This window comes from Leptinotarsa decemlineata, unplaced genomic scaffold, assembly GCF_025532065.1.
Source record: "Leptinotarsa decemlineata unplaced genomic scaffold, Ldec_3_MD MMD2_P_RNA_scaffold_2, whole genome shotgun sequence".
In the NCBI taxonomy this organism is placed as follows: domain Eukaryota; kingdom Metazoa; phylum Arthropoda; class Insecta; order Coleoptera; family Chrysomelidae; genus Leptinotarsa; species Leptinotarsa decemlineata.
This window is the reverse complement of record NW_027412529.1, coordinates 15353046-15374185: the sequence shown is the minus strand read 5'-3', so window position 1 is coordinate 15374185 and position 21140 is coordinate 15353046. Positions and strand designations below refer to the sequence as shown.

At 35.9% G+C, this 21140-nt stretch overlaps 1 protein-coding gene across 2 annotated transcripts in view; it reads right to left on the bottom strand.

The window, feature by feature from the left end:
* Positions 1 to 2214: 2214 nt before the first annotated feature.
* The window catches only part of LOC111508919 (cytochrome P450 9e2), a 38001-nt gene continuing 19075 nt past the window's right edge, over positions 2215 to 21140 (bottom strand). Inside the window, exons 4-7 of one of the 2 annotated variants that reach the window (XM_023164562.2) lie at positions 16143 to 16468; positions 10412 to 10619; positions 4454 to 4690; positions 2215 to 3393 (exon numbers count right to left, since the gene is read on the bottom strand). In XM_023164562.2, coding sequence (XP_023020330.2) covers positions 2957 to 3393; positions 4454 to 4690; positions 10412 to 10619; positions 16143 to 16468 — 1208 coding nt within the window. In that variant the 3' untranslated portion in view covers positions 2215 to 2956. The remainder of the gene's footprint in view (positions 3394 to 4453; positions 4691 to 10411; positions 10620 to 16142; positions 16469 to 21140) is intronic. The other variant, XM_074184205.1, reaches the window with a different exon arrangement.

Here is a 21140-nt window from a genome sequence, read left to right as displayed (position 1 = left end):
GCCTGCAAATATTCCAACAATAATTCTAAAAAGTATATACCTGCTGGTTTTATCATTTATAAATCAAATTTTCAAATCATTTTCACATCATTCAAGTTTTTGACAGTTGTGTAAAATAAAGAATTCCATTCATACTTTCCGTAATGGTACTTCTTTCTTTATGAAAGTTTGAGCAGCTACACATTTGAAATTATATCATTTTTGATAAAATTATTTTTTAAAGGGTGTGAACTCGCGGCTGGTGATTATTGTGTGAATGCTATTTTCTGGGGTCTGCGGGTTATTATTTCTTTCCTCATTATGAGCATATGGAATGTCATATCTAATAAATACATCAATGAAGAAGAGATATTTTGTTACTTCTTATTCTTTCTTGGGTATATAACCTTCCACAATCTGAATAATAAACAAGGCTAAATAAATAGAGAATCTGCTGAAGGATAAATAAAGGGCAAACTGAAAAGTTCATTCCGAGAACTTACTGCGTATTATGGGTTGAATTCATCAGTAACTTGTTATATTCATGGATTTTGCCTTCGAATTGGAAAAAACCAATTGAGAAATTGAATTCCCAAACATAGCGCTCTTTAATGGCCGACGTTTCAGAAAACAATCTTTTTACGTAATCAGAACCCAAAATTCACTTTGAAACCTTCGCCCCAAATTGTAAATAGCTTCAATTCTTCAGAAAAATTTCAAAAGAATGAATATATATATTAGAGGTTTTTTAAGAATTCACTTGAGATTCTTTTTTATGTTCTCAACCTCTTGTATTATCAATGGTAACCAGGTACGACCCATTTGCACAGATATTTGAAACTTATTTGTTACCTGTTCAAAAAATATTTGCTAATTCTTTGATCTTTTTTATTTATTCATGAGTTTCTTTGGTGATAGTTTTTGTTCCACCAGATGATTTCAGAATATGCTCCGCTATCTCCGATCCTGTCATCTGTCTTCTTCTTATATATTTACGATGGAAATTTTTTCTCTCATCTAGAGGGTCTTGAGGTTTCACCTATATAACTTTTCCTCAGAAACAGTCTTTTGTTCTTGAACCATATTTTCGGGTTTACTTTGTATTGAAAGAGATCTCAATGTGTTGTTAATTCTAAAAGTTGTTCTTACATTATTTCTATAACTGATGCGTCTCAATTTCTCAGACAAACCGAAAACATAAGGTATGACATTAGTTGTGAGGTATGAGTATTGTTGGGTTTGTGATGATTGTGGAATCTGTATATGTTCACCAACTACATTGAAAATTTTTCCCACAATTTGCTCGGGATATGCGTTATGCTACAAAACCGTTTCAATGAAAGTTATTTCCTCTTTCATATCATGAACTGATTTGCAAACTGATTTTGCCGTATCAAACAAATATCTATATATAGGTACCATTCTTTACGCTAGGGTGATGATTAGATATATAGTGGAGATATCCATTAGTATGAGTTTCCTTTCGATGAACACTCGTATCAAGAGTATTTATCAAGTTTTTGCCAAGCTTGAGAAAAAAAAGTTGATCAATATCTTGCTTTTCCAACGTGCATTTTTTTCTGGATTCTCTTGTATTCAAATAATTCAAGAAAACGTTGATATCATTTGGGTTATGGTCCCAGATAGCGAAAACATACATCAACATATTTCTACTATATCTGGTCTGGCCATTCTGGTGAGTTTCGATGTATGTTTTTTCTAAATGCTTCATGAAAATGTTACTCAGAATCAGTGACAAGGATGAAAACATTGTCATTACAAATTCTTGTTAATCAAAATCATCTATGAACTGAAAAAAGTTTCATTGGTACATACTTTCAGAAGCTCCAAAATAGCTTTCACAGTTAGTTTCGTTCCATTATTTGAATTACTATTATTCTTCAATAAATTAAGTTTGTACAATTCTTCGGTTTTCATCAACCGGAACATTGGTTAAGCAACTCACAACATCGAAACTCACCAGGAGATCTCTGTTTCGGATTCGTTTTTAAGGAAATCAGAATTATTCTTTATGAAACTGTTTCTATTTCCAGGTTTGTATATTTTTTATTTCAAATCTTGCTTTTTGTTTTGCAATTCCCAAATGTTTTTCATCATGAACTCGAATCTGAACTTTTCCATTATTTTTGGAAACCAGCTATAGAAATGTTGTTTCATAATGTGTTTCATAATTATCCTTAGATATTCTGGGGAACAATAAAAGTATAACGAAAATTGAGTTGCTCTGAAAAGAGAGGAGGATTTTATTACATAAACCTGTCATTACACTTTCAACAAAACATTCTTCAACATTACTTAATCATAAACTCACCTGAAAAGAACAACATTTGAAGATATTGCTTCACCAGTCCCTATTAATTAAATGTTTGAATTACAATATCTTCTTTAACATAACCTACATATTCGTTAATATGCGGCAAATTCAAACTGTTCATACTAAACGAAGTGTCACTCACTTCGTTTACATATATACATTTTTATGCGCAATTAAGATGTTAGCATGTAGACATCTGATTTTTTCTCCTGTGTAGTGATTATTTCCTTCATATACGTCTTCGTAATTAACACTTTCATTTAATTACTCTGGAACTATTTCATATACAATCGGAACTCATCATATCCTTTATTAATTATGATAATTTGTATCATGTCAACTCTTACATTTTATGTATAAAGCATGTCATAACTGAAATTTTCGGTGAATGATTTGTTCAGAAATGAAATTAGTGGTATAAAACTACCAACTGTCTTCAAACCAAATCCAAAACACATGTTTTCAATAATTCATCCAAACAACAAAGTATTCTCAAGAAAGCACGTGATAGTTGTTTGATGTGGAAAAATCACAGTGAAGATCATCGAATGTGAACATTTGCCTCTTCCTCATTGTATATGTTTAGGAATCCACATCATACATTTTAGAAACTACAATACTCAACTCACTTGAAAAAAGTCATTATTTTATAGGCTCGAGTCCCAACCACAGTTGTTCACCTTCTGGGCGCATATTGAATGTTCTCTTAGATAGATTAAAGTTTTGCACTGTTTCTTTTATCGAAACAACTTTAAAGTTGGCCAACAAATGGAACATTAACAATTTAATTTCCAAAAGTGCAAATCTTGATCCAATACAATTTCTGGGACCAATGCCGAATGGAAGATAAGAGTTCGGCACAATTTTTGATTTGTTTCCTTCGTTGAATCTTTCGGGATCAAATAGTTTCGGTTCGGGGAAAAATTTAGGGTCATGATGTAGTGCCACTATTGGGATCCATAAAACTGTACCTTTCTCTATGAGTAAGGGTTTTTCCAGTGGACCAGCTGGTGGAATGGTATATGGGCGACTGCAGAGCCGGTCAACCTCTACATTGATGGGATATTTCCTCAGGGTTTCTGAAAAGAAAAATGTTTTCAACATTGACGTTTCTCATCAACAATTATAAGCTTGGGTTATTGTAGGGATATATGAATTGATTATAAAACAATGAGAGAACATGAAATAATAACCTAATTCATGAGAAAGGCTTTTTGTAAAAATATTTTGTTTGAATAATCCAAAAAATGTCGACGAGAGTCTTGAGAAAAAGGTACAATATTAGGTGATGGGTCAGTATCCACCAGGGTCCGCAAACCCTCGTTTTGAATTACTGTAGGTCGACCACTTCGGATCCATCTTTGATGTCCACCTTCAAGGCTGGAACTTTCGAATCAATATTTCGCAAACCAACGTTAACGAACAGTGCGTTCATTAACACTATCATTTCCAAATGCCATTCATTCTTCGAGTTGTTTGATTTGAATTCGTAGAGGAAATTTGGTCGTAAATTGGCAAATTTTATTCTATTGGAGATAAATATGTCCTCTTGCCCATGCAGTTTGTGCAATACATTTTCATACAGTTTTGCACTGAAGCTAACATCAAATTAGTTGTGCCTCATGATACTTTTCTTCTTAGTCTCTCCGATCGTTTTATTCTTGTTATTTTCAAAAAAACTGGTTTTTGAGGACTGCTATATGAAAATCTATGAATATAGTTTCACATTTCCTCATTGTCTTTTTTCTATTGAATTTATTACTCTCCAATTGTTTTTTAATCGTATTTGTCCGGTTCTTTTCTTTAACTTCACGACTTCCAATGAACTTCCCAATAGTTGGGAAGTTGCTTACTTGCGCCCTTCACACAGTTTTTGAGGCACAGTACTCTCATAGATCTGAGTTTGAAAATCTGAAGCTGAAAATGACTTAACAGAACCTTTCATACGGCTAAGTTGGCGAAAAATAATCATTTATTCTCCATTAGACATTTCTTTTTGACGATCCACACCATTCGGGCGTCGAAAACACTTCTTGGTCTCTTGCATTCTCAATTTCATTTCCATAACTATTTTCCAAACTTACAAAAACATGAGATATGCAATCAAGTTCCAGAATTACATAAAAAAACAACACCAACCTGAAACAACTAAATCCATATATTTCATTCCCAAGAGGGCTTCGTATGTTATCTTTCCTTCGTTGATATAGAGAGTTTTCTCAATCTCTGCCCTGAGTCTCATTTGAATACTCTGATTTGAAGCAAGTTCAAAACACATGAAAGACATACATATTGCCATTTGGTCAAGACCAGCGAAAAAGAAAATCATTGCTTGGGCAACGATATCATCGTCTGTTATATTTCTCGTCTGTGTACCTGCAATGAATGAATTTTTTGTTAATGCAAATATTGTACTGATTACTACAAAAAGACACATTGTAAATATATTCAGATAGGCAATATTGTGAAACTAACTTTATATAGCTGAAAATTGTTCTATATATAGCTGTAACATTCAAACATATATAAGGACATATTGTAAAATAATAGAAAGGCCAATTGTAAAATTAATTTAGGGTGGTACACCCTATCAGTAATACCTATGGGTGGTATTACTGATTACACAACACAACAAAAAAATATTTTTTGAATGTTTCCTACACTAAATTAGTCAATTTCTACAAATTTTGGGGTGATAAAAACGAAAATAACAATGAAAAATTTTTATTAGCTCTGGTTTTTGAGATACACAGTACTTAATCTTAAAGAGTAGTTATACTATACGTGAAAAGTGAAAGTACATAAAACAATATTGTTATGTTTCTTTTAGAATATTTCAAGTACAAAATTAATTAAAAAAAACATTATTCTTAGTGTTTTGACAAATAAAGAAAGTTTGTACCACCAAATTTCAATTAAGTCCATCCGATTCATTGTAAGATCGCTGTCGTTTAGCTTGTCTTTTATAAAACACTTCTGGAACATCCCTACACACAGACCAGCAGTAGTCTGCAAGCATTGTTCCATTCCAACGGCCCTGATATCTCTGTTCCATTAAGGCAATGTCTTGATGGAATCTTTCTCCATGTTCGTCACTCACAGCTCCACAGTTTTGTGGGATGAAATTAAGATGAGAGTGAAGAAAATGAATTTTTAAGGACATGTTGCATCCAAGTTGGTGGTAAGCTTGAAGAAGCTCTTTAACCAATGCTGTGAAGTTATCATCTCTTTTGTTACCTAAAAACTCATGTACAACCCCCTTAAAGGCTTCCCAGGCTCTTTTTTCATTTCCTGTTAAAATCATGTCAAAAGCAGGATAATTTATGATTTCACGGATTTGAGGCCCAATAAAGATGCCTTCCTTGACTTTAGCATCACTCAACCTGGGAAACTTTGCTCTCAAGTACTTAAAAGCTTGTCCTTCCTGGTCCATGGCCTTCACAAAGTTTTTCATTAGTCCCAACTTAATATGTAATGGGGGAAGGAGAACATCCTTAGGATCTACAAGAGGCTCGTAAACTACATTTTTCTCATTAGGGTTTAGGTCTCGTGTAGACCAGTTCATTTTTTTATAGTGAGATTTTCTATCCCGACTGTCCCACAGACACAAAAAACAACAGTACTTGGTGAACCCTAATTGCATTCCTAGGAGTATAGCAATGACTTTCAAATCACCACAGATGTGCCACTTGTGTTGTTCATATTTGATTGATTGGAGAAGTGTTTCCATATTTATATACGTTTCCTTCATGTGAACTGCATGACCTATAGGAATAGAGGGTAGCTGATTTCCATTATGCAGAAGTACAGCTTTTAAGCTTAGTTTTGAAGAGTCTATAAATAGTCTCCATTCAGATGGAGTGTGATCCAAATTCAAGCAGTCCATCAAACCATTAACATCAGAACAAACTACGAGGTTTTCTTTTTTCTCAAAAAAAGGAAGCAAATCTTTTTGACGCTGTCTGTACTGAGATATTTTCACATCATGTTTTAGAAGATTCCACTGTTGTAGTCTTGACCCTAACAGCTCAGCCTTTTCCTTAGACAAGCGAAGATCTCTTATAAGGTCACTCAACTCTGCTTGACTAATTCTGTGTGGATCACTAGACTTATCGCTTACCTCAAAATCAGGGTCATAGGATGTAGAAGGATGGGTTGCTCCTTCTAAACAGTCTTCATCACCTTCCTCTAAAATTTCATAGTTTTGGGGTGGAGAAGGGACTGGCAAATTGTCTGAGTGTGGTACAGGCCGAAGAGCAGATGGAAGATTAGGGTAGTTAACCGTTCCTCTTTTCTTCATAGATAAACCTTGCTTAATGGGAGGAGTTAAGCAGAAATAACAGTCGTCTGTATGATTGGTAGGCTCACGCCAAACCATAGGTACTGCAAAAGCCATTGCCCGGTTTTTATTTTTTAGCCACTCTCGCAATATGACGGAACAAAAATTACAACATATATGAGGAGCCCATGATTTATCTTGGTCCCCAACTTTCACACCAAAATAATGTTCATAGGCTGTCTTAACGATAGGTGTCATTTTACGTTTCTGAGCCTTAAATGTTATTTCACCACATATATAGCAAAAGCTATCGACAGAATTCACACACTTTCGAGGCATTTCAGATCAGTACTTAAATTAATTTAAAAATCAACTTCACACGATAATTTCAATAGCAACCACGTGCGTACAATTGACAAACTCACATAGGTTATGTTTACTACTTAAGAACAGCTGATGAGAGGGGTGTTATGTAAACAAACATGTGTACCAACTGTTGGTGATGAAATATTTCATTTGTTGAAAACTCAATATACATATATATAATATAATAATACTATATCTTGAAAACAAGAGCTAATATATAATTTTTATGGTCACTTTCGGTTTTAACACGTGGAAATACATTAAAATCATCTAATTTCAACCCCGAAACAAAAACTTTTTTGTGTCGTGTTACCTACCTGTATGATGTACCTGAATAGCATAAATAGCTTTAGTTTTGAGAATTTTCTAGTTTTATCTTCCTCCTGAAGATGATCACTTGGTGATCGAAACACGTGTCGAGGTGTAAAAATAACGATTTGGTGTTGGGAAAAAACTCCAGTAATATTCGCTAGATGATACCTAAACCCAGAAATGTTACATATATTGGACAGAACTCTTTGGATTTGCTATAGTTCTCAGTGGCCATGGGGAATCAAGACGTAATCAAAACATTCCCAAAAATGAATTTTAAATCTTTCTGTTTTGAATGTTATATGTCATCGTTGTGGTTGAACTCATGCCCTATCACCAGAAGATGGTTTGCAAATGTGGAATTGGTCTTCACATTCAAGAAACTCTCCTATGTTCCTATGATCTTTTATTCTTTGAAAAAAGGTTTACCCCGTTTGGCAGATATAAATTTTTGGACAAGAACCTCAAGTAAATTGATTTAGTAGACACTAAAATTATGTCTTTATTGTTATGAAAAAAAAAATGTTGAAAAAAATCATTATTCCTTTTGTAAGTCACGTCCAAGTCTTCCTTAAAAAAATTATATTATTGGTGGGTTTACCAAAGTATGTCAATGTTGTGTGGCTTGTTTTCGAAATTTTCTGTAAAGAATGAGTCAATAATATCTACCTAGTAATCGTTGTTGACAGCAATTAGTTTCAATCTGAAAATTACTCTCTCACAAAATTATCCATAAAGGAATATAAAACAATAAAAACATAACTTCAGTCTAAAATAGATCAGGAGTATATAAGTTGACTTGTGGTTATTGTCCAAAAATTTATATTGGCCGAACTGAAAAAACTTTATCAAAGTATGAAAAAACATAGAAGTGGTTTTTCGAATATGAAGACCAATTCTATATTTGCAAATCATTTTTGTCCTCTTTGTTAGAGATCTGTTTTTCGGTAGTCAATAGGCCGGTAGGTCGGTAGCCGGCCGGTTCGACGTGGGTGCTTTGTTCACTCTCTCAATCGACCGATGTGTGAGTCGCTTGTTCAAGCCGCAGGCTGAACGATCGATTTTCACTTGCTATCGTCCAACCCGTGTTAGGAATCACACGTTAAAATACCTCGGTAGTCCTTAGCTCGCACAAGTTTCGACTTCTGAGGGTTGTCGTTCGTAGGGGTGCGACAGCTTGTTAACGAAAAATATATTTCATAAGTTTGTTTGTTATGGTTTCACGCGAAAACTACTTAACCGATCATCATGAAATTATGTACATATGTTCTTGGAGATATTAGAAGTAACGTAGGATACTTTTTATAAAAAAAATATTTTTTATGTAAGATAAAAAATTGAAAATTATTTATTTTTGTTTCAGTAAAATATATTTTAACATTTGTTGTTGCAATTCAATACAGCATATTTTGAATTTTCGAAACTTCATCGTATGTGATAATTTTTTAAAATTGATAATCCCAGCCAAGCATTGAAATATAGTTCTCATATCGATTCATTTCTATTGTGCTGAAAATTATTTAATGGCATAAATGCCTGCGAAGCCGCGGGTAAAATCTAGTATAACATATTTCAACATGCGGAAATCGGTAGTTAGTTAATTTCACGTCCATCTCTTGAGTTAGTGAAATTTCTTTCATAACGTTTGAATTTTGAATAGATTTATAACCAAACTCAGGTAGAAGCATGAGTTATTAAGTAGGTAAGTGGTCATATGATTCAAATTATTGTACAACACAAAGCACCAATTAGACAGAATTGAGTCAGTATGAACACGCCTAAGAAAGCTAGTGTATAATATTGCTGCGGATAATTAAAAATCTCACAAATGGAGTAATTTGAGTATAGTTGAATTCAATCTTAATCAACCATCCCCCTTGTTATATCTTATCTCTCTACTCTCAAGACAGAGGCAGGTGAAATTGTTCAGCTAATCTCAAATCCAAGAAGGATAGTTGCCAAATACAAGCCCATAGAGTCTATTGCGACTGCGTTCTTCAACTAGTTAGGTGAAGTTTCCTATAACTTTCCTAAAAACGTTTCTCAATATACAGAAACTCATAAAAGTCATACGTGAATCAGCTTACGGGAAAGCAATCACAGCTTTCATACCTTCCACTGAAGATGTAGCTCAGAACATATCTATAGACTTTTTTGCAATACACTCTGTAAGGAATACTAAACTATATAGACCTGAATGACCTAATTAGCGTTCCGCATTATGCCAGCAATGTAAAGGGTTCTTCTCCATCATTGATAGTGATCTGATTTCAGAAAAAAGCATCACCTAGATTTCATGCACTGGCACCATTGTGTGGAGCAGGTTAGGTAATAAAAGGAAGAAATACGTGTAAAATTCAACATCATCATGCATCCTAGTCAATCAGTTTCCTTCAGAATGATTCCAGATTATACAATAACCATTTTGGGATCAATAGGGGACTGCGTCGGGCGTCTCAATCGTGTCCTCGGTTTATTTTTTGACTTCTCAGGACATCACTAGGACAAACTGAGGACTATGAGGGAGATATCAGCGATCACTTGTGACGTCATGCAATGAGTGAACTGTGATTGATTTTAGAGACTTTTGGGAACTGTTGACATCAACAAAATATCACCTGGGGAAAGACCACGCCATCTTCTGTATGAGAAAGTGACCAGTAATTCAGGATATGTTCGGGTGCTAGCATATAAAATGATGACAACATTAAAATATACCAAAAAAAATCATGTGAAGTATCTCTAGGTCTCCTAGATGCAGGATCTTCTAGTGTCAAAGAAATTGCTTTTATTCAGTCAGTCTGTTCTGTAGAACAGCATTCCTACCAGAACTCATGGATAGAATGAGAGATGCTCACGTTGAAATTATCTCAGGAACAGTTTATGATGTGACCAATGAATATGTAATCGAAATTCATCATTGTCAGGAAGTGAATGTTAAACATTGATTGGGATGAACTGAAGTGAACTTTCAGTGAGAATCTCATTGAAATCAAATGATAAACAAATGGAAGACCTCAGAAGAGGTATCACAAACTCCATAAAATATAAATTGAGCTTCCTTATAAGCTTTATCAATATCGGATTTTTGTCTGAATTCAAGAGCTTCACCAAAAAACTAGGTATTTCTGATGATTTACCTGTAGTTTCTTCCTGTACAGTGGCGTAACCTGTATCCATGTGGTTGTCTTCCTTTTCTAATTTTTTCTTTCCTTCCTTCGCTTCCATCAGTAGATGTATCAAATCATAACGCACAATGCCTTTTTCCTTCCTTGTTTTTATGGTACTATGGATGAGGTCGTGAAAGTATATCCTCTGTTTCTCTGTATACACCTTGATATTCAACATCTGAAGAATTGAAAATATTTTCGAGTGAAAAAAAAATTAAAATTGTTCAGATCGAAATTCATACAAATTATATTTTGATGAAAGAAAAAATATATTGCAGATTTCTCCTTAGGCGTACGTAAATAATTGTTTCAATACGGAAAAATGATACATCAGGTACGAATTTTCGCACACAACATGCTACTGTTGAAAGATGATGAAAACAAAATTCAATATTTTGCTCTACGGAAGAGTATAATATTGTTTATGTGAGTTGAAATTTCCTATTTCACACCTAGTGAAATAAGGAGCGCTAATATTCTATAATTTTTCAATGGGCAAATTCAGGATGAATGAAAACACGTTTCTGAATTCGTAGTTGAATTTAGCAAGATATGATAGATTGCTGTTTAGGATCGTATCAGTATTGGTTGAACGTTAAGCTCAACATAAATTTAGTAGATGACTTAGACAAACGTTTGCAGTTTTGTGAGTTATTCAGTGAATGATTGAAATATAATCCGAATTTTTTGTGAAACTTTTTGAAATTATAACTTCTTATGGGAGGGTAAACCGTTTCTTTACCTAACGCATGATGGCGCCAGTTTGTCTGGCTTCCCTTCCTCTCACACATACGTCAGCGGAAGGTAGGCTCCTCCTCTCTCATCTGACAGACGATCAGTGTTTAGTGTGCGTTAGACATGTACAATGGACTGTATCATAAAAATCTAACCAGCAAGCACGACGACATAGCCACACCAACTTCAACTAGAAGAATTGACCTCTTACCTCTTCCACCTTACATAATTTCCCTCATCAAAAATAAGCTATACAGAAGTCAAAATAGAGTGGAACCAACCCAACTTCCGCATTTGTGTATTCATCAACCAATTCACTCAGAAAAGGTGAAAAGAGGTGACGAAATCTTAGGCTACCGAGACTGGATAGCTTTCTGGCATAAATTCCTCACAGGACAAAAACGAAAAACCGTCAGTCACCTCGAGCTTGATGGCAACATCATTTCCAATCCCTCAGATAAAGCAAAAACCTTCTGAGAAAATTTAAAACGTACGTTCCAGCTTCCGAAAAATATTCACTTCGACAACCGTCACTTGAACTTCGTACAACCACAAGTCGTCGCTCATCTGGGCAGACATCCCGATCAAGTTCATTTCGACCGAAACTGCCCCCTAAGATCCTCCTTCAGTGAAGAAGACATACTCCAAGCTATCCACCACGGAAATAATACTGCCCCTGGACCAGATTCTATTAAACGTCGAATTCTGAAAATCCTCCCCGACTCCTCCCTAACACATCTCATACACGTCCTGGATGCATGTTTGAAACATGCAAATTTCCCATCTGTTTGGAAACAGGCAAATACTATCCTTATCACCAAACCTCGAAAAGGCCCCTCCTTCCCTCTCATCCCCAAAGCCGGAGTCCCCCAGGACTCAGTTCTTGCACCAACCTATTCCTGATCTATGTGCACGACTCTTCTTCCATTCAAAAGATCCTACAATATGCAGATGATATAATCCTATACACCTCCACCACCAGCACCCGTATCCTACAAACACAATCCCAAATAATAATAAACCCCTTTTAGCACTGGTGCAACTACAACATGTGGTGAGTCGAAATAAACCCCCTTGAAACCCAGACCATTCTATTCAGACACCGTAACACCCGTTCCAAACATAATACCGACCACTTGAACCTCAGACTGTTAGGAGAGAATCTCCACCTCCAAAACTCGGTGTCCTACCTGGAGGTTACTTCGACGAGTACCCTCAACTGGGAGACCGACCTTGGAGAAACCCTGGGCAGAGTCCGGAAAAGGGCCAATCTCCTAAAAGTGCTGAATGTCAAGCTCGGTAGATCTGTCTGCGTTAAAATCTGTTTTTCCAATAATCAGCTTCACCAGTGAAACTCTTACACATCTACAAAACCTTCATAAGACTGGTAATGGGCCACAAAGCCACGATCTACAGCACCCTCTCCCAAAGACAAATCCAGAGAATATTAAGAACCGAAAGAAGAATCTTGAAAACATCCATAACCTCTCATGACTTATATAACCAAATAGATATCACGACAATCAATTTGAGATTTCAGGAACTACAACACTTCGGCCATCCCATGCGCCCAAAGGATACCACGGAAAAAGCTCCCATTCCCTCAAGCCAGACTCCTGGGGTAAGTGGAAGATCCAACGGAGCAGATCCAGAATATTCTGGACGAATATCCATTAGCTATTCAATAGCGGAAGATCACGCCCTGGAACACTCTGAGAACTCAACTTGAAGACCAATCACACCACACCTGGCTCAATACAAACTTACTCCCCCCCCGAATAATGACCAGAGACACGGACGAGGACACCCGAACTACTAAAGGAAATCACTCAGAAACACTAGCACATATAGGATAAAATAATTGTTACCCAGAAGAGGCATAAGCCTATAGCAGGGCCCCAACTTAAACATAAAATAAATAACACTGTAAAATACTACCACCCCAAAAACGAATAAAAACATGATCAGGCAAGCACGTAATATTCTTTCATTATGTGAAACGTGGCTTGAAAAATATGATGATAGTTTTGTTGTGTCTGTACATTATTAGTAGGTATCATTATTTATTTCTACAAAAGTAACAATTGGCTTGAGGTAGCTATAATATATGTACATACACAAAATATTCAATAGAAGATTTTATTGATAAATAACCATTCCTTACATTATAATATTGATATACATGAAATTTTAGTATCACCTAAGCTTTTCTCAAATTGAACAATTTCAATAGTGAATAGTTCAACATAGATTAGTTTAAGCCTTCTACCGGAGAAGGCTTTACAGAAAACGGCCGAAGCGAAGCTCTCTGGCTTACAGAGACAGGCTTGTCTAACTATGAGTGGTGCCATCAGTGCCACACCGTTAGCGGCCATGGAGATCTTTCTAGATCTACCTCCTCTCCACATTTTTCTGGAGAGAGAGGCTTGAGGGACTGCATACAGACTTGTGCACATTACCAATTGCACAAATCAATTCAATGCAGAGTGCAACAGACTGTTGGTTGACATTGGAAGTAATAGCACTCTAGAAATGACCTGTGACTTTATGCCTCCAACTGTCAACTACGAACTGCCTTATGAAGTACTACTCCCGAGTAGAGAGGACTGGATTCTCCGGGAGAAAGAAATATTAAGAGCAGATAGTTGTTGGTTCATAGATGGATCAGTAACATTTTCCGGTTCTGGTGCAGGTGTTTTTAGTCGCAGACTCAGGGCAGAGTTACCTACATTCCTACAATAAATCATGTTGGATAAATCCAACCTCACTCACAAGTCGATGAAAATATTCTTGGACAGTCAAGCGGCGTTGAAAGCTCTAAGCTCCTACCCAGCAAAGTCTAAATTGGTAGCAAACTGCCAAAAACGACTCTCCTCGATAAGAAGAATTAACGGATTTTCCCTGGTCTGGATTCCTGGTCATACTGGCCTGGCAGGCAATAAAGCTGCTGATTCTCTTGCAAAGGAGGGTGCTACAAGCGGCTTCATTGGACCTGAAACTGTCATTGGCATCGCTTTGGGCTTTGCTAGACAAACACTGAACACCTGGATGGCAAGAAGATTCATGAACTTCTGGCAGAATCTTTCAGGATTAGCTCACTAAAAGGCGTTTATTCACCCTTCGAAGCTTGATACCAAACAGTTGTTGGACAACAGTAGGGATGAAATACGATGTCTAACAGGCCTTCTTACATATGCAGAGACTTGGACTGTCAGAAGACAGTGTGTGTCGCCTCTGCCTGGAAATGGAAAACAGCAGAGCATATACTTTGTGCCTGCCCCGCTGCTCTCACCATCTGACCTGAAAGACCACTCACCATACAAACTAATCGGCTTCGTTAAGAAGCTTGGGTTTATTTGGTCGAGTGTGAATAGATGTGAGCCACAATAAACCCTTGTGAGTTGCGGTGGAGAGTCGAATAGACCCACTCACTTCAGACCTACCTACCTCTACCGGGCGCCCTGAGCCGCACACTTATTTTTCTGAAAGGGGTTGTTGATCGATGTTATTGTCCGATTTGGTTTATTGAAATTCTATATTTGGCCCATGAAATTCACACAAAGCATCTTTTGGAACTGAACACATGAGCTGGAATTTATGACAACTCTCATGTCGATACATAAAATGACAGAAGAAAATTCTAGAATGATGCATCTTCCCAATATACTCATACTGTTCGTCAGTATTTGAATAATACGATTTCTGGCAAATGATTTGGTAAAACCACTTTCTGCTTCGATACGTTTGTTGGAGGTTAAAATGGACACCAATATGTCTTGGCACAATCATGTCGCTGGAATTGCAGAAGCCGCTTCTCAAAAACTTCGGAATACCATTCCGAACCAGAAAACTGTACACACTTTTGTTATTTTATAAAGCTCAGATAAGACCTTCTTTAGAGTATCATTCACATGTATGGAGCCCCGCCCCACAGCACACCCTGAAGCTACTGGATTTCATCCAGAAAAGAGCCATTTGCCGGATTGAGATACGAACATCATTTGCAACTTTGATAGTTTGAAAAATCGACGAAGGGTTGAAGATTTGTCTTTCTTTTATAGATACTTTCACGGAAGGTGTTCGAGTGACTTGGCACATTTCATTCCACCAAGAGCGGTAAATAGAAGAAATACGCGACGGACGTTGGCTGCTCATCGTTGAGGTTCAACTCAATACACCTCGAATTTCACTGTTTGAAAACTCTTTCATTTGGAGAACTGCGTTGATGTGGAAGAAACTTTCAGAGAATATTTTCACAAATCAATTTAATCTCCAGTGATTCAAATCCAACGTGAATTGCACCGCCCTTAAAGAGACTAAAGGATTTTCTTGTAGTGCTTGTGTTTTGTCCTTAAAAAAAGTGGCGCATGTGGTTAGTTTCATTTATTGGTGAACACAATTTATGGAATTTACTCAGCACAATTCTGGTATCTGTAGAGTAGGGAGGACAACTCTCGAGGAGTTGTCCTTCTAGATCATAGTCATTCCTGTCCTTTCTGGGAAGGTGAACAGGTCACTGGAAGACATCTCCTTCATATTGGCAGGTGTAGGCCAAGACTCGCCGAACACACACTCTCTTTGGCAACCTTAACTTGTCTCACGGTAGCCTCCGTGAAGGTTTTGAAAGGTGCAGCGAAATTACTGTCGTTGCGCGGCTTATTCAACCTTCTTGGGGTTCCCTCCGTGTAGGTGCACAAGTGAGGGAGCTTTCCTGCAGGGGCAGCCGGTTCCTTTCCTTTATTCTGCTATGTCCAGCCTCATTCCAAGCGGTAGATTGGGTTGGACATTTCTGTTCATTGAAGTGTCTCAGCATAGTTATTGCTGACTATCGGAATTCGAAACTAAAATTCTACCGAACGTCTAAAACTGTTTTGGATAAAACATTTATCATGGATCATGGTCTGGTACACTTCTTGAAGGAAAAAGTAGGTATCAGGTGCCATTGAGAAAGTAGATAAACGCTCACCTTACATAACCTGGGGATTATGAGATATCCATATAAAGCAAAATTTTTCCAGAATCCAGTGAAATCTGTCATCGCTTTTCCCATTCGAAAAAAATGATTATTTTCATCACTTATTGAATCAACTTTCAACCCAAAAGCACAAGAAGCTATAACGTCATTTGCGAAACGAGAAAAGAAACTGATTGCTTCTATCTTCTCAGAACTCTTCTCCAGTAAACATTTGACAAAATGTTCGGCAGTTTCTGATATCAGGTGAAACATCATTTTCATTTTGGAACTAGTGAATGAAGGGCTCAGAATCGGTCTCATTTCTCTCCATTTTTCACCTATAACAAAATAATTCAAACTGAAGGGGTTATATTTTTAGGAGTGATTAAATTTTGGGAAATAAAGTTTTTGGTTTTCTACCACTCCATCTTGATACAAAAAAGGATGAGGGAATCTTCAAAGAAAGGAAGGAAGTAATCAATTTGAAAATAAGTAAAAGTGTTCCATGTAAGTGCAATTTGACACCATTCATTCAAAGTAGAACTCGTGTGAATGATATCTGATTTTTATTCCACAACGATTGTTTGAAATACAAACTGAGTAGAAAAAAGTATCTCCTGTATAATTCAGTGTTCATATAGAAGTATTTGTTTAGATAGATTTTTTTTTCGTGTAATTCAATGTTTATATGAAAGTAGCTGTTTCAGGAGGACTTTCTTTCAGTTTGTTTCTGAAAGTTTCTTCTTTGCATGATCTACACATCCATGTATAGAGTTATTTATTTTCAAATTGATGACTTCCTTCCTTTCTTTGAAAGATTCCCTCATCCTTTTTTTGTATCAAGATGGAGTAGTAGAAAGCCAAAAACTTTCCCAAAAATAATTCAATAATTTTCAATTATGAATGGAATGACTCGTTACTTGAGAATAGTCACACTGTCCGTGATAACAACTTCAACAAAAATGTGTCATTCTAGAATGAAACATTTTTGAGAGATTGGTTAAATTATTATTATGGTTAGTGATACTTTTGATTTCGATCATAACAAACTGCTACTACACAACGTACCAATATCAATAATGTTCCATTTCATTAGCTCTGACTTCCATTGTCTAATATGATATAAATTGATTTGGAATCCCTGAAAGAATCTGTAGAAAAATTAAAAAAAATGAAAAAGGTCAGCTGAAAACAACAATTATATAAAGCAAAAAACTTAAATCAATCAAGCAGAACACGACCAACTCCCGGCAAACCGTCAGTTTCCGTTAAAACCGATGAAACGGTGAGAGGGAAGAGGGGATAAGTGAAAGCACTCGAATGACCTATAAATAGTCAGATCTCTGAGGAATAAGTGCAGTTATCACCCGAAGACGATTGTGGATACTAATAATAGAAACGTCGTGAAATTACTTGGTTTGGTATCTTTGAATTTTTGATTTTCATTTCTCGTTAATAGTTTTTCAATTTTCATCTCGTGTTGATAGTTCAATTTTTTTTATTTTTTGATTATTGCTTGTATTTTGTGTCATTGTAATTTCAGTTTTTTTGATTAATATAATTGTTATTTTCAGCTAACATTTTTGATTTTCTTACAGATTTTTCTAGGGATTTTAAATCAATTTATACCATATCTGACAATGAAAGTCCGAACTGATGAAATGCGCCATGAAACATTGTCAACCACCTTCAAACAATATTGTTTCAGTTTTGATATAGAATACGACTCAATTCTGTCGAATGGTAAATAAACTCGTTGCTGGTTGAACGTGCTGATCTCAGGACAATGGGGGACATCGATGTTTTAGATTAAGACACTTGTCTTATCGCCTCTTCAGAATCAATCTGGATTTTATTACAAGATGAAGCAATCAATTCATTCATAACGTTAAGATTTCATGTCACGGATGAGCTGAATATATTCATATCACGATAGTAGTACGTAATAGGATTCATTCGCTTGACTGATTCAATCCCAGTCGAAGGAATCTTGTTTGAATTTAAAAAGGGTATAAGAGAGGTTAATTTTGGGAATGGATGGTTTTGGCTTCTTACTTCCTCATTTTGATACCAAGAAAAATGTGGGAATCTTCCAAAGAAAGGAAGAAAGCAATTGATTTCAAGATAAACTCTTCAAAAATATGTATTTATCATGCATAGAAGTTACTTTCAATCAACTAAAAGAATAAAAGCACACTCGTAACGACAAATCTGTATCATACAAAAAAAAATCTTTCGAAACGACTACTTCTATGTGAACATTGAATTATACAAAAAATACTTTTTGTATTCAGTTTGTACTTCAAAAACATTCATTCATTATGGAATCGAATCAGATATAATCAATAGGATTGCTACCTAATGTAGTATGAAGATAATGTTCGACATTGGAGGTAAAATACGGCGGTACTGGATAATTTTGCCAAATTTCGCAAATTTGGATTTAGATTCTTCTTCAAAGTTGACTTTGTACCGGGAGTTACTTTTACCATGGAAGTGAATGCAAGCGCTCTTCGGATGTGAAAAAATCTGGGAATACGTAGACTAACTCTGAGCAACTTTCAATAAATATGGTTTCTCGACTCATTAAAGTTACAATTTTTCAACCAATAAACCTTGGTTTTCAGAAGGTTTTCCGCGAATAACTGAAGAAGGTAGTTCTATCGAAAAAATAATACCTAGTAAAGATGGCGGTGACAATATTGGATTTATGGTGTCTGGAGACTCAGTATAAATGAGGCAATAGCTTGTTGATAATTGGTTCCCATTCATCTAATGAAAAATTTAAAACTTTCAATGCATATCAATCAAGAAATGAGGAAATGTACATAATTTCAAAAACACAATTGTTTTCAGAACACACTCCAGTTTGTGTCAGTGAATATTCGAATATTTTTTCAAAGACAAAGCATAAGCACTACAGGAATATCCCTGAGGGGCTTTAAGAGCGGTGCCTGTGCGAAAGGAGCGATTCACATTGGATTTGAATCGCTAGAGATTAAACCCATTTAGAAAAACGTTCTTAGAAGTTCATTCCACATAAAGGCAGTTCTCCAAATGAAAGAGTTCTTGTACAGTGAAGTTCGAGGTGTAGTGAGTTGAACCTCAAAACGATTAGCAACCACACCTGAACACTTTAGTTTCCTGAGTATTTTCGTACACTTCAAATGTTACATATCCCTTCAAAAATATCTAGAGACGTCGTATCAGGTAATCTAGTTGGCCATTCTGAGGGACCATATCTGCCTATTTACCGGTTTGGTAATCGACCAACCCACGTGAGTTTTACAACTGATGAATATCACTGGAGTTTTTTACCAACACCAAACCGTTATGTTAACACCTCGATCACCAAGTGATAATCTTCGAGAGGGAGATTGAAACACGTGTTGAGATGCTAAAGAAACGGTTTGGTGTTGGGAAAAAACTCCAGTAATATTCATTACTACATCAAAGGTTTCAAACAGTGCATCACGTTTACACTTTATGTTATATTTCAGTGATATGAAGTAACTGCCCATCATGGCAGGCCAGCTTGAAAGTGATCAGATAGAAGGTAAACATATCGGTGAATAGACAAGTGTGGTCTCTTTGAATGGCTCGCTGAATCATTCGATATGACACACCTAGATGTTTTTAAGGAGATACGTGACTTGTAATGCAGTTCATTTCAAAATGGGTCCTTGCAACGAAATTACGTTAGGAACTTTCCATTATGTGAGAAATAATTTGTGAACTGAATTCATTATCATTAGAAAGAGACTGGTTAACATTTTGAACATTCACTGGAATGAACTGGGGTGAATATTGAATGATTTTTTTCCCAAAGTAGGGATATTTACCTTTTTTCTGTAGATTTACAAAAAAATGATGGGAACTGTCAATTACTCAGGAGATGATGATCTGATTTCCAGAAATTAATCGATAACGGATAGAAAATAAGAGTACCTACCAAACAAAGTAACACGTAATGTTTCTCAACGATTAAAAAATTATTTTTCTAGCGCCGTCTTGGTGACAAATGATAAAACATATTTCGTATCTTATCCAAAATCACCTTTTCCCGACCTAGGGGGGCAGAAACTTTTCACCTCCACACTGTATATTACTCAAAATATAATATATGTTATCGGCAAATAACAGGTTAGGGTATATGTAAATTTGTGCTATCGTATCTTGAACTGTAACACTATTCAACAACACACTACTAAAATAAGTGTTTTATCATCATGACCCGTTGCTTGATGAAAATCAATAACACTGTCCATGATGAAAAAATAAACAATTCTCACAATTTTTTTCAATCCTAGACGCATTTTGCTAACACTATAGCTTCATCGGTATATACAGAGTGTGACATAAGTACGGTAAAATATTCAAGTGACGTATTCCTGAGATAATTTTGAGACAAAAAGTCTTCAAGAACTTGTGTCCGGAAATGCTTCGTTTCGAAGATGCAGGGTGTTGGAATTGAATTTTTTCGTTCGTTTTTCAAAAATAACTTTTACAAAATATCAGTTATTTGCACGAAATTCAGTATCCGAGGCTTTTTTGACGGGTGAAATCAAAATTTCGTATTAATTTTTATGTAACATCTAGATGTCGCTGCATATACTGTTATAATTCATTTCAAATTGCCCTAATTTTTTTGACAGTGAACTTTTGGTATTTTTCATGAAAAAACCTGATTCTCACACATTTCCCAGGTGAAGAAGTGGAGTTGCTGAGAACATTACAAAAACTAAGTATGTGGGGATCTCGTCAAAATAAATAACTTCCTAACATAAAATGGTAATCGAAAAATAACTCAAATCATCTAAAAGAACAATTCGTTCAGGCCAGTCTCAACACCCTACACAGTAGGTTAATGGACTGACACCTATCAGAAAACAACTACTCCCCTGGCTAATACCACGAAGGGCGTTGGATTATATCCGACAGGTGTCAGTGCAGGATTCTTCACTGAAGTTATTCCTGCATATGCTGTTGGCGATACAACTGCCGCAATAG